The sequence below is a fragment of the Peromyscus leucopus genome, chromosome 1, assembly GCF_004664715.2.
Source record: "Peromyscus leucopus breed LL Stock chromosome 1, UCI_PerLeu_2.1, whole genome shotgun sequence".
In the NCBI taxonomy this organism is placed as follows: domain Eukaryota; kingdom Metazoa; phylum Chordata; class Mammalia; order Rodentia; family Cricetidae; genus Peromyscus; species Peromyscus leucopus.
This window is the reverse complement of record NC_051063.1, coordinates 171,137,975-171,152,632: the sequence shown is the minus strand read 5'-3', so window position 1 is coordinate 171,152,632 and position 14,658 is coordinate 171,137,975. Positions and strand designations below refer to the sequence as shown.

At 40.9% G+C, this 14,658-nt stretch overlaps 1 protein-coding gene across 2 annotated transcripts in view; it reads left to right on the top strand.

The window, feature by feature from the left end:
* Positions 1-14,658, top strand: part of LOC114687429 (carcinoembryonic antigen-related cell adhesion molecule 1-like) — a 69,188-nt gene that overhangs the window by 38,279 nt on the left and 16,251 nt on the right. For both annotated transcript variants that reach the window (XM_037201485.1, XM_037201483.1), the window contains exon 5: positions 9,845-10,120. In XM_037201485.1, the coding sequence (XP_037057380.1) occupies positions 9,845-10,120 (276 nt within the window). The remainder of the gene's footprint in view (positions 1-9,844; positions 10,121-14,658) is intronic.

Here is a 14,658-nt window from a genome sequence, read left to right as displayed (position 1 = left end):
GAGGTTGTATAAGAAAAGAGGGTCTCTGCTTAAACTGCACAAGAAATGAAGCTATCCTCCTGACCTCAGAGACAGGCATTGTTTCTATAAGGTTGATTGGCTTTTGATGCTTGATAGGCATGTTAGATAAATACACTATTAGGAGTTCTTGGAAGCACACATAGCATACAAGGAAATCATTGTAGGAACCAGCTAATATATAACAAAAGCTAAAATATCACCAAGACTTCTTAAACCATGACTTGACCTTGAGAAAATTTCTTGACCTTTCCAAGTAGTAGCTTTTGGGATAGTAGCTGAATTCCATTATGTTTTCCTATGGCTTGCAGCAGTTCCAGTGTTTTAATTTATTAAAAAAAGAGAATGTTTAATTCTTTCTAGGGTAGAGAAAAGGATGAAAAAATTAAATTTGGAGGTGTCTTGAAAAATGAAAAGTAATGGTTAATTAATATTTATAATCAATAATCTATGTAGATGGCAAGCTGAGACTTAGTTTAGCCATCTAAAAGGTGTAGTTGTACATAATCAGAATATCTCTGTCCCAAGAAGGGAGCAGAGGAGTACCATAAAAATCTACCGTTAGCTAGTATAGCATAATATGGTCAAATGTGTCTGAATAATATAACTGTGACTTATCAAAAAAAAGATTAGTTTTGAAGATACCTCTATCAATCTCTGATTAGTGGTATTAATTTTTTTAAACTGTATTTAAAAGAGGCATTGTTAGATAAGGAGTTACTTGAGTTAGTCATGAGCACCTGTGGGACCAAGGCTACAGTTAAAACTGACCTAATAATTAAAATTTGTAATCAAGGCAATATTGACCCATTTAGCTATGGGAGGACTGTAATAATCTGTGTCAGGGTATACATAGCAAGACTTATATACACAACAGTGTCAGAAGTACTTGAGGAGAAAATCTGATAGTATATACATTTCAGGATAATGGGCAGAATTTATAGAATTAATAATAGAGAGTTTTAAAAAGGCAGTCCAGCCCCTGGGCTGGGGAATTCAGCACCGAAAGAGGGGTAAGGCACAATGGTGCTGTAGAAGTCATTCATGGTTACTTCCTGCTGATATGGGTCTGAAGCTGAGGGTCTTGATGACTGGAATAAGTGGAAACCCATGAAGAGCATGCTGTTTCAGGCTCTGTAGGGTAAGACATGGGTAGCAGGATTTTCTGTCTCATGTGCAAGAGATCATGATGCAGGGCTGAGCTGGACAGCACATCCATGAGGGCTGGAGGACGGAGGATGGGGTGCAGACCTGCAGCTAGACAGCATTTATGTGGTCCAGAGGATGACTCTTTAAATCATCAGAATTTCTGCTGGAAACAAATATATGTATTAAAACATGCATTTGATGAGTTTTTTTTGTTTTTTTGTTTTTAGTTAAACAAGTGACAAATGACTTTTTATTTGCACTTGTGATACTTTTAATACAAACTGCTACAACAAATATGTAAAGATATGGCAGATTACACATTTGATAAAAACACTTTGATTTAAGCATAAAACAGATTCAAATTGTCTATGTTCCTGCATAAGATCCAAGGGGCTGCCTACTGGTTTCTAGGTGGCCTTCTTTCTAATCACAACCCACTATTCCTCAGCTCAGATGAGACATGGCACAATGGTTTTTACAACATTTGAGGAGTTTTAAGGAGGAAACTTTTTCTCTTATGTGTACCTATGGAATATTTAGTGCATGGCTTTAGCAGATGAGAGAAAGGGATATCAGGCCAGGGAGAGAGGGAAAGATCCACCTTCCTAGAGAAGAAAAACAGAATTTATAAGTGGAAGACATAAACTGTAGGCAGGTTGCATTCCTTAAATGGACAAAATCTTTAGACGTATTAGCAATATGATAACAGTGGTGATTTGTCAGAGCAAGATTATGAATCTTTGGAATCTCAACAAAACAGGAGGATAGTCAGAGAATGAAATCTGAAATGTTTCATTTATAATATATCTCAAGTCCTGATTATCTTTTGTCAAAATTAATAAAAATTCATTTAGGACAGGATTATTTCTAATATTTCTGTGGTGGTATTCTAATTGTACTGAAATGTGATTTTGATTGTATGTTAATAAATAAAGTTACCCGGGGGTCAGAGCTATTAGAGCCATAGCAAGAGTGTGGCGGTGGTGGCACACGCCTTTAATCCCATAGATGTCTGTGTGTTCAGGGATACAGCCAGCATTGGAGACATATACCTTTAAGACCTGGGGGACTGTACATACAGACAGTGACGAGGCAGTCACGTGTTTGGGTTTACAACCAATGAGAAGGCAGAACAAAATACTATAAAAAGATGGACAGACAGGATATAGCTCTCTTTCGGGAAGCTGGGACACCGCAGGAGGAAGGGTGAGATTTTAGCTCTGAGCTCTGACCTCTCGGCTTTCTCTTTTACATTGGTTCTGTGTTTCTTATTTAGTAAGACTGTTGGTTACATCTACATATTTCTACAAGTTTAATATAATTGATGAACAGAGTTCATCAAAAAATCTAGAGTTGTATCAATTTATTCATAAAGTCACAGCTCAATATTTAAGAATCTAGAGGTAAATATAAGCAACTTTCAGACTGGCAGTTTTAGAGCATCTTTGTCCTGCAGCAGCCTAGTGTATGGTGCGACCAGGCAATCCAGGATTCATAAAGATGGGTCAGTATCCTGTGAAAACTTGTAAGCATATCCTCTTTTTGACATTATGAAAACATCAGGACCTTTACAAATACAAGTGAGAAGGTTCTGGAGGCTTAGGTGTAACTTTGTGTCTTAGCCTGTGGATAATAAGGGATGCCTGTAGTGGGAGATATGAAACATTAAGCACCAATTGTTAAGAGCTCTTGAAGTATAATAAGGCTTTTGTCCAAATATGAGCTCTAGGCCTTCTTAAAATTTTAAAGCAGTGGAATAAATGGTGATTTACTTCTTTATTTCATTCACATAAATCATAAGGATGTAGGCCTCATGGGTGAATTTCCATAGGGAGAGAATTTGTAATTGTTGGACAGACATTAGAAAGTACTAGTATGGACTTATCTGCCAGTCTATAGACTCATAGGTTTTATAGTTTGTTATAAATATAATGTCACCTATGTAATAAATGTATTGCAATGTATACACACACACACACACACATACATAATTGGCTTAGGTGACAGTGAGGAAAGTATAATTTACGGATACTTCTGATAGCTAATCTGTACATATGGTGAGGAACTCAGCTCAATCAATGTGTTCTGGGTAAACAGAACTTATATTTCCTGATCTGCATGTCAGCTTTTGACTTCCATTGTGTCAGGGTTAGAAGGCAAGCTTAAAGTGAAATGCTGACAATCTTTAGGGTGAGAATGTAGGGTGAAGAAGCAATCTTGTAAGTCTATGACTATTATATTTTGAATTCTAGGGGTGGCTGTGGGAGATGACAAACTAGATTGTGAAGCTCCCCTTGGCTCCAATAAAGTTCATTTAATTTTTTAAGGTCTTGTAACAGCCTGTAAGCCTGATATTTTTCTAACCAATAAGTATTAGGGTGACTCAAGGGCTGGTGAGAGGCTTTATATGCCCTATTTTTAAGCTTCTCTTCCACCAGACAAGTAGCAGCTACAATTCTCTCAGCATTCAAAGTCCATTATTTAACCCCGATAGGAGCATCAGATATCCATGTAATGGGGTTAGCAGTCAACAGTGGTCCCTCAGATTAATTTATTATACCCTAGGCCATGTCTGTCACTTATAATTTCTAGAATAATGGGCTCAGTTATGCCTTTGGTTTCTTTACCCGAGTTCTTTTAAGTTTAACACCCATCTATAGCACTTGAGCTGATATTAGTCCATAGCAGAGATTAATGATTCACCAATTAACTGCAGCATGTCTCTTCCCCACAGAGTGTTAGGTATAAAGGGGATGATCTTTGGGCAGAATATGCCATAATATTATCTATCTGACGATTTTAATATTTCTGAGCTTTTGGTTAGCTTGACCTAGACTGATAAGAGATGAAGGAGTAATAATTGTCTTAAGTATTTGGCCAATCATTTTCTAAAATGTAAGAAACGTCTATGCTTATGTCTAGCAAGTCAATTATTTTCTTTCCCTGTATTTTAAGGGTTTAGTTGTTCTGGAATATTTAATTTCCTGAATCCAGAAGACCATAAAACTTGAATCCAAACTGGCAGCTCCCTTAGGCGCTGTCCTGTAGAATCTGCATTGTTTTTGTAGGAGGTTTACACTAATCTTAATTTTCCCAGTAAAGTCAGGATCAATCATTCCATGGACAATTATTATACTTTGTACACTGGAGGAGCTATGGCCTTTTATTAGTCCCAGGTCTCCTCTGGGGGACATCTGTAGACTAATGTATTAATGCATACATAAGTCTATTTCTAAAGCCTATATATCTCAGATCTCAGATCTCAATAAAAACTTTATCCATAGATGTACCTTAGGTATATATTCTCAGTATCTCTAGGTTATTTACTGAGACGTGGGTATCATTTATTCCAAATCTAGATGTTTATATGTTATATTTATCTATCCCAATAACTGGCAATTCATATATCCTAAGTTATTATTTAACTTTCCTAAACGGTCTCCATATCTAAACTTTCATACCCTCATAAAAATTTTACATCCAAAAGATTCATGTATTTAATTAGTCAGGAGACATAGGTGATTGATTATTGAGAATAGTCAATGTAAAGTGAATTTCTTTTAATGAAGGAATAGTAAAAGCTTATTCTGAAATCTTTTTGGTGAGCTATCTTTTATTGAAAATTGGATAGCAAGGCAAATTATCTTTAGTCCTGGTAAATGGAAATGTAATCTAAATGATCTCAAAGTATAATTTGGACTAATTCCTGGCTGTAAGAGGCATGGCATAGTTTAAAGTGGGAAGCTTAAACATTTTTTAAATGTCATGGGTGAAGTAAGGAATTGATTATGCTAATATTCAGCATATTTAGCCTGTTTCTAAACATACATTTGTATAATTTGATCATTTATAAGATGATCAAGCTTTATCTTGTATCCTAATAACTATCTTTAATAGCTTATAATTTATATATGACTTATCCTTAAGAATGTACAGTTTAGGTTGGCCAATCATGTGCATGTTTACAATGACTACTGGTGTTAAGCATGTTTTTGTTTTTTTGGTTGTGAGACAGGGTCTCACTATATACTCCCGCTGGCCAGGCTGGAATTTCCAGAGTAGTGGGATCAAAGGTGTGCACCACCTTGCCTGGCCCATAAGCATTTCTTTTTTCTTCTTTTCATTTTTGGATTTTTGAGACAGGGTTTCTCTGTATATCACTGGTTGTCTTGGAACTCTCTCTGCAGACTAGTCTGGCATGGAACTCACAGATACACCTGCCACTGCCTCCCAAGTGCTGGGATTAAAGGCGTGTGCCACCACAACCTCCCCTCCCCTGGCTCTCATAGAAATTCTTTATGTGTTGTTCTAGATAGCTTTCCAGTTACTGTGATGAAATGCCACAACCCAAACCAACTTGGCAGTTAGGGGTTTATTTAGCTTAAATGTCTTGATCAGGGTGTGTCATTGAGGGAAGTGCAGGCAAGAACCATGGGGAAAACTTCCTGCTCCCACAACTTGCTCAGCTGCTTTTCTTACAGACCCCATAAGAAAGGGGCTATCAGCAAGGGGATAGCACCAGGTCCTCCTCCACCAAACAGTAATTAAGAAAATGACTTGCCGGCCATTGTGCTGGAAGTGATTTGTCAACTGAGGTTTTCTCTTCCCATATGAATTTAGTCTGTCAAATAGACAAAAAGTAAGCATCCTGTCTTTATTGGTCATCTGTTCCTCTTTCTTTAAAAGGAAAGTCAGGTCTTCTCCTTCTCTTTGGATTGAGCTGCTTGTGGTTTCATTGTTACTAATGTTGAACTGTGAGATTCTTTATATATTTTGGCCCATGTTCAGATGTACAATATGTAACATTTTTTGGCACTTGAAAATGATCTTCACACTGTTTTGATCCATGATCTATTACTTGTTAATAGTGCTTTAAATGGCCTCCCAACTGTACTTAGTCTGAAGAAATAGAGTGTGATCTTTGACGTCTGTGTACAAGACAGAATGATTAAGTCAACTCTGTAACACCCACTATACTTTTATCTCCCATTTGTTATGTTGAGAATTTGGAAATTTGTCTTGCCTACTCTGAAATATACACTGCCATTGACTACAATTGTCTATGGGTAGCTTATAACCTGCGCCCCTTTCCAATGTGAAATTTACATATTTCTACCAACAGCTCCTTGGTGTTTCCTTCCCACAGTCTGTTTAGCCTTAATTAATTAGTTAATTAAATAATTATACATAAAGTTTTCTGCCTGCATACCAGAAAGGTTCACCACATTTTAATTATAGATGTTTGTAAGGGAATTTACCTCAGGAGCTCTAGAAGAGCTGCCAGTGCTCTTAACCACTGAGCCATCTTTCCCACTGCAGTGCAGGGATTATTTCCTGCAGGCAAATACTAGTAGACACTGCTTGGTGGAAGGTCAGGTCATGGTTCACATTTAGGATTATCTTAGATGCCTAGCAATGATCATTTACCATGTGTTCTATTATAGAAAAAGTGAGACAGCAAACACAATCACTGAGTCAGGGTCACATAGGCCATCAGTGTCACAATTATCAGACCAAAACCACATCTCCAGGTCACCATCATGGAGACCTACTAGGTGACCTTCACTCCTCTAGATCATTTCATAGACTCAGGATTCTTGTAGGGCTCCCAGATTCATGTCAATCAACATCAAACACCTGACAAGAATAGTCCACCTGTGCCCCAACCTGAACTAAATGTCAGCCAGATCCTGAGCTGTGTGAGATCTCTGACAGGCTGTCAGGTTTCTCAGGGAAGCTCAATGGGAAGACTAATCATAACCTATCTGTAGAACGGCCCTGAACAGCAAAGGATTGGAGGACTCTGGTCTACACAGAGCAGGGGAGGTCAGTGTAGCTGGAGGGATCTGAACCTTGTGTCTCAAGGCAGCAATGGGTCAGTGAGGACCAGGAAATAAAATGAGAACTGTGATTCCAAGTCTTGAGTCTGACCATCACCAAACACTGCAGCTCAGTTCACTCATGAGAAAGTCCTGGCTATTCCAATACACAGCACAGGAGGCCCTATTATCTCTGAGCACTCAGCCACTCCATCTGCCTTTAATTTGCTTCCTGTCTGATTCTTTCAGGATGTGGGTCGGCTGGGAGTTAAGAAACTATGTCTGGCTGTAAGAGGCCTTTGTAAGATACAAGAGTGCCACACAAGGCAACCATCTCTGTGGTCAGCACAGCACTGCTACCCAAGCCCAACATCACAACCAATAATTCCAATCCCATGGACGGTGAGGACTCAGTAGCATTAATGTGTGAGTCTGAGACTCAGAATACAGCCTACTTGTGGAGGATAAATGATCAAAGCTTCTCAAAAGAGGACAGGCTGAAGCTGTCTTATGACTACAGGACTCTCACTTTACTCAATGTTGAGGACTGACACAGGACCCTATGAATGTGAAACTAGAATTCAGTGAGTGCCTCTCCAAGTGACCCATTCTCTCTAAACATTACCTATATTTTCTATTTAATCCTGGCCCCAACTGCCTAAATACAGAGGGCTAGAACTATACCATACTCGGTCCTAGTCCCATTGGGTTCATGACACAGACCTATCATACAGATACCTAGGCTGCCAGGGCATCCTGTCCCAGCCCAAGCATATGTGGACAGGCCCAGAATTGAGCTTGAATGGGTTGCAGGGAATTCTGTCTAGAGAGGCTCAGGGTGATGGAGACAGGGGACATGTCAGATTCAGTCTCAGTGCATATGTGAGTGTGCAGTGGGGATGTGTGTGTGTTGTGCTTGAGAAAGATCAGGGCTTGTGCATGCTGAATGAGTACTCTTGTACTAATCTCCCCAACTCTGGGTACGACCTGCTCAACTAAGGTTAAAGCACAGCTCAAAGAGATACTATGTCCTTCTACAGACCATGATTTCCCCTTCCCTCTGCTGACATCATGTGATTTCATTCTATTTTTCTCCAGATGGTTCTGATGTCCAGATCATATCCCCCTCAAATATTCATTTCCATTCATGTAAAAACCTCACATCTTGTGCCACACAGATGCTAACCCACCTGCACTGTACTCTTGGTTTGTCAATGGAGAGCACCAGTCATCCTCCCAAGAGCTCTTTATCCCCAATATTAACACTAATAATAGCAAATCCTATTCCTGCCTCATCTATAATGTTTTTCCTGGAGTCAGTAGAACCACAGTCAAGAAAATTACAGTCCTTAGTAAGTGGATCTCTGAAATATCAGCACCAGGTTTGGAGTGGAGTCTTTTGGTTTTCTGGGAAGGTGCAGAAGCATTGAATTTCCAGCCCAGGACTATGGGAACAAGCAAAACTCAGTCTTCCTCCATGCCTCCTGCTCCATCCCTATGTCTAATAGCCTTCTGGTTCTCTGGTTTCTGCCTGATAGGGATGGAGCTTGCAATGTGAGGAGGAGCTTCTCCCAGTCTTGGAAAGCCTTAGGTTGTGTGAAGGACTTTCCATGGTTAGGAGATCCTCAAGATCAAGATTTCTTTCTGTGCCTAACACAAGCTTTCCTGTCCCCTCCATTTTCATTTTATGACCTCCATGACCTACAAGGAACACCCAGGGCTTTCAACTGTGCTCCCATTCTTATTCTCCAAATTGGAGGAGAATATTCCCCACAGATGGGCACTAGACCTCTGCTCCCAAGTCTGCTCCTGTCTCAGTTCTGACTCCATGGGATAGGAAGAGTGGGTTGAGAAGGTGGCTAGGAGCCCTGTTCTGAGTCAGGGTGAACCATGTCACTTACAGTTGATGATGCTCTTTTGCTTATTCTTCTCAAGCTTCAAAACACAAATAGCAGCCACGCAGTGGTGGCACATGCCTTTAATCCCAGCATGCAGGAGGCAGAGGCAGGCAGATCTCTGTGAGGTGAAGGCCAGCCTGGTCTACAGAGCAAGATCCAGGAAAGGCACAAAGCTTCACAGAGAAACCCAGTGTCAAAAAACCGAAACAACAACAACAACAACAACAACAACCAAAAAAACCTCCAAAAACCAAAGCTGAGTGTGGCATCACACATCTTTAATGTTAGCACTGAGGAGGGAGAGGCATGTAGATAGAATGTGTAGGATGAGAGCTTGGTCTACATAGCAAGTTCCAAGCAAGCTAGAACTGTACAGTGAGACCCTGTCTCAAACAATATCAATACTGAGGATTAGACTTGTAGGCTGTGGTCAGCACTGTGATCATTCACTTCTTCTCTGTGGTATTTAATCCATACCCATGGGGCAGGATATGCATTTTTTTCTACAAACAGAAATTCTTCAGTTAGGGATTTCTCCAAGTCCTGAGGTCTAGCCTTTAACACCTTTAAGATTATCTGGGCCATCTTAACCCCATGACAAATTATTTAATTAAGTATAAACAGTAGGTTATTTCATATAAGAGGGACCTGACTGTTCACATAAAGTGTGAGCAAGAATCCCCACAAAAATCATTGGGAAATACATTCTCCCCATCATGAGATTTCTGGACAAGTCGGCTGAAGAGGCTCCCAGGGTTGAATCTACACAAATACCCTGAGTCAGGGTCACTGTGAGTGATCTTGTTAGGAGTAAATTTCAGCTCTCTCCCTACAGATGATATCTTGCACCCAAACATGCAATCTTCCAGAGTGCTCCTTCATTCTATGGCCCTGTGAACTGGCTGAGATCTCTGATGGTCAGAGGACTCTCAACTTGTCCTCTCCACTATTTATCCACAGATCCAGTGAGCCCACCCTCCATTCAAGTCACCAACACCACAGTCAAAGTCCTGACCTCTGTGTTCCTGAACTGCTTGTCAAACGACACTGGGATCTCAATCCATTGGCTCTTCAAAGGCCAGAGTGTGGAGCTCACAGACAGAATGAAGCTGTCCGAGAACAACAGCACCCTCCAAATAGACTCCGTGAGGATTGAAGATTCCGGGGATTATCAGTGTGAAGTATCCAATCAAGTCAGTTCCAAGAGGAGTGACCCCATCCAGCTGGACATAGTAGGTGAGTGACCTCTCCTCCCGTGTTACTCCATAGCTTTCAGGGTGGGGGCAGTTTCTTTATCAACAGAGTGCAGAATGGGTCAAAGTCACAAGGAGGAAAACATTGTTCAGGAAACAAATACAGCCAGCATGTTGATGGATGCATGTTAATCTCATGGTAGAACACCTAGCAAGGTGAGCACAGAGCTGCATGCCTTTAACCCCAGCACACCAGAGGCAGAGACAGTTGGATCTCTATGAGTTCCCAACCACCCTCGTCTTTGTAGCCAGTTTCAGATTAGTCAGAGTTACATAGTGAGACCCTGTCTCAAAAGAGAGAGAGCATGAAGCAGGAGGCATAGAATTACAAGGCTGAATTCTGATTAAGTTGTGAGACCTGCTCAGTATTAACAACAGTAGATGTCAATATAGCAAATGGAAATGCAAAGTGATTAAGAGTTTAGGGTCTGAGTCAGTTACATAGTCAACCGTCAGACTAGTAATGTATTCATGTTACTCTACACTTCTTTCAACACATTCCAATCTTCTTTAGATTATTTCCAATGCCTAATATGAATACTGCATATTCAACACACTAGTCTTATTGTGTTGAGTACAGTACAAAGATAGGAGGAAACAATACATTTTTCATCATAGAGACTTTTTCAAGTAGTTTGTTTCCAAGGTTTTGATCCATAAATATAAAATGCATAGACAGAAAGGACCTGTAATGAGTTTCTTACTACATTTGCATATTTATTCATTTTGTGTGCATGTCCCACACCAATGAGTGGAGGTCAGGAGACAATTTCTGTTAGCCAGTTCTCCAGGGACAGAAGATTGAACTCAGGTGGGTGAACCAGCCCTTTATTTGCTCAGCCATTTCACTGGCCCACATTTGTTTGTTCATTTATTTCTGTGTGGCAATTAGGGGTGGCTACTGTGTGGGTGTACGGCAGGCCCTCTTCCCAACTGAGCCATCTTGGTGGCCCATATACTGAGTTACTTAACCTCATGCTGACATTTGAAGCATGACATCCCTGCACAAGACGCTTTTTTCTAATTTTTGTTTTTGTTGTGTGTAGTAGTATGTGTGTGTATATATATGGTTTATGGGAATGGGGAGATAGCTCTATAGTTAAGAGCCCTGGCATCTCTTCCAAAGGACAGGGGTTCAATTCCCAGCACCTACATGGAAACTTATTACTGTCTGTAACTGAAGTTCCAAGGAATTCAACAACCTCTTCTGTCCTCCTCAGGTACCATTCATGCATCTTCTGTAGAGACATATATGCAGCCAAAAGGCCCAAATGATGCATCAGGTATCATAACAAAGACATCATTTGAAATCCAGTTTCAAAATGTTTTCATCCTGTCTCCTAAAAGTCTGATGACCTTCAGCTCTGATCTTTGATCCATGTAGAGCTGATTTGTATATGTTGTTAGTGAAGGCTTAACTTCATTCTTTTACCTGAATATCCCATTTTCCCCGGACATGCCTTGTTTAACTGATTATTCATTCATCATTGAACAATCTTAGCAGCCTGATCAAAACTCATCTGGTCACAGAGGGTCAGATGGACATCAAGAAGGCCTTCCAGGTTCTGTAACTCAATAGGACAACTCTGTTTAACACCAATAAATACAAAAGAGCCAGAAGAAATGATTTTTTTTTATATTTTTTCTTTTCTTTTCTTTTTTATTAAGATATGTTCTATTCGTGCCGGGTGGTGGTGGCTCACGCCTTTAATCCCAGCACTCGGGAGGTAGAGGCAGGCGGATCTCTGTGAGTTCGAGACCAGTCTGGTCTACTAAGTGAGTTCCAGGAAAGGCGCAAAGCTACACAAAGAAACCCTGTCTCGAAAAACCAAAAAAAAAAAAAAAAAAAAGATATGTTCTATTTGTTTTACATATCAACCACAGATAACCCTGTCCTCCCTTCTCCTACCTCCCATCCTCCCCCCCAACCCACCCCTTATTCCCACCACCCCCAAGGCAAGGTCTTCCCTGGGGAGTCAGCAGAGCCTGGTACCTACATTTGGGGCAGGTCCAATCCCTTCCTTCCTCTACCATGGCTGAGCTAAGTGTCTCAGCATAGGCACTAGGTTCCAAAAAGCCAGCTCATGCACTAAGGACAGGTCCCAGTCCCACTGCCTGGGGTCCTCCTAAACAGTTCAAGCTACACAACTGTCTCACTTATCCATAGGGTCTAATCCAGTTCCATGGGGATTCCTAGGCCATTGGACACAGTTCATGTGTTTCTACTAGTTTGGCTAGTCGTCTCTGTACTTTTCCCAATCATGGTCTCAATATCTCTTGCTCATATGATCCCTCCTCTCTCTTGCTGATTGGACTCCTGGAGCTCCACCTGGGGCTTGCCCATGGATCTCTGCATCTGCTTCCATTGTCCCTAGATGAGGGTTCTATCATGACAGTTAAGTGTTTGGCCATCCCATCACTAGGGTAGGTCAGCTCAGGCACCCTCTCAACCATTGCCAGTATTCTAGAGTGGAGTCATCTATGTGGGTTTCTGGGGACGTCTCTTGCACTCTGCATCTTTTTATGCTCATGGTGTCTTCATTTATCATAGTATCTCTTTCCTTGTTCTCCCACTCTGTTCCTGATCCAGCTAGGACCTCCTGCTCCCCTAAGCTCTCTTTGCCCTGACCCTTGCCCTCCATTACCCCCTCTTAACCCAGGTTGATCATGTAGATGTCGTCCATTTCTCTATCACTGGGCAATGCTGTGTCTGTCATAGGGCTCTCTTTATTAGGTAATCTCCCTGGAGCTGTGAGTTGAAGTTTGCTTATCCTTTGTTTTTCATCTAGTATCCACTTATGAGTGAGTACCTACCATGTTTGTCTTTCTAAGTCTGGGTTACCTCATTCAGGATGATTTTTTTTTCTAGTTCAATCCATTTGCCTGCAAATTTCATGCTGTCATTGTTTTTCTCTGCTGAAGAGTACTCCACTGTGTATATGTACCACATTTTCTTTATCCATTCTTCAGTTGAGGGGCATCCAGGTTGATTTCAGGTTCTGGCTATTCCAAATAATGCTGCTATGAACATTGTTGAGCATGTGTTCTGTGGTATGATTTAGTATTCCTTGGGTATATTCTCAAGAGTGGTATAGCTGGGTCTTAAGAGAGATCAATTCCCAATTTTCTGAGAAAGCAGCATACTGATTTTCAAAGTGGCTGTACAAATCTGCACTCCCACCAACAGTGGAGGAGTGTTCCCCTTGCTCCACATCCTCTCCAACATAAGCTGTCTTCAGTGTTTTTGACCTTAGCCCTTCTGACAGGTGTAAGATGGCATCTCAGAGTCATTTTGATTTGCTTTTCCCTAATGACTAAGGATGTTGAGCACTTCCTTAAATGTCTTTCAGCCATTTGAGATTATTCTGTTGAGAATTCTCTGTTTAGCTCTATAGCCCATTTTTAATTGGACTGTTGTGTATTTTGATGTCTAATTTCTTGAATTCTTAAATATTCTGGATATCAGCCCTCTGTCAGATGTGGGGTTGGTGAAGAACTTTTCCCATTCTGTAGACTGTCTTATTGACTGTATCTTTTGGCCTACAAATGCTTCTCAGTTTCAAGAGGCCCCATTTATTAACTGTTGCTCTCAGTGTCTGTGCTACTGCTGTTATATTTAGGAAGTTATCTCTGGTGCCAATGCATTCAAGCCTTTCTCTTCTTCTCTTACTTCCTATTTTCTCTTCTATCAGGTTAAGAGTAACTGGATGTGTGTTGATGTTTTTGAACCACTTGGATTTAAGTTTTGTGCACAGTTCCAGATATGGATCGATTTGCAGTCTTCTACATGTTGACATCCAGTCATTCCAGCACCATTTATTGAAGATGCTTTTTTTCCATTGTATTTTGGGTTTCTTTGTTGAAAATCATCTACTCATAGGTGTCTGGATTAATGTCAGGGTCAAGAACATTACAGTCTTTAGTAAGTGGATCTCTGAAATATCAGCACCAGGTTTGGAGTGGAGTCTTTTGGCTTTCTGGGAAGGTGCAGAAGCATTGAATTTCCAGCCCATGTCTATGGGAACAAGCAAAACTCTGTCTTCCCCCAACCCTCCTGCTCCATCCCTATGTCTAATGGCCTCCTGGTTCTCTGATTTCTCTGAGTGATAGGGATGGAGCTTGCAATGTGAGGAGGAGGTTCTCCCAGCCTTGGAAAGCCTTAGGTTGTGTGAAGGACTTTCCATGGTTAGGAGAGCCTCAAGGTCAGGATTTCTTTCTGTGCCTAACACAAGCTTTCCTGCCCCTCCATTTTCATTTTATGACCTCCATAACCTATAAGGAACACCCAGGGATTTCAACTGTGCTCACTTTCTTATTCTCCAAATTGGAGGAGAATATTCCCTACAGATGGATACTAGACCTTTGCTCCCAGGTCTGCTCCTGTCTCATGAGTGAGGTGGCTGGCTCAGCTCTGACTTCATGGGATGAAAAGAGTGGGTGGAGAATGTGCCTGGGAGCCCTGTTCTGAGTTAGGGTGAACCATGTCACTTACAGTTGATGATGCCCTTTTTCTTGCTCTTT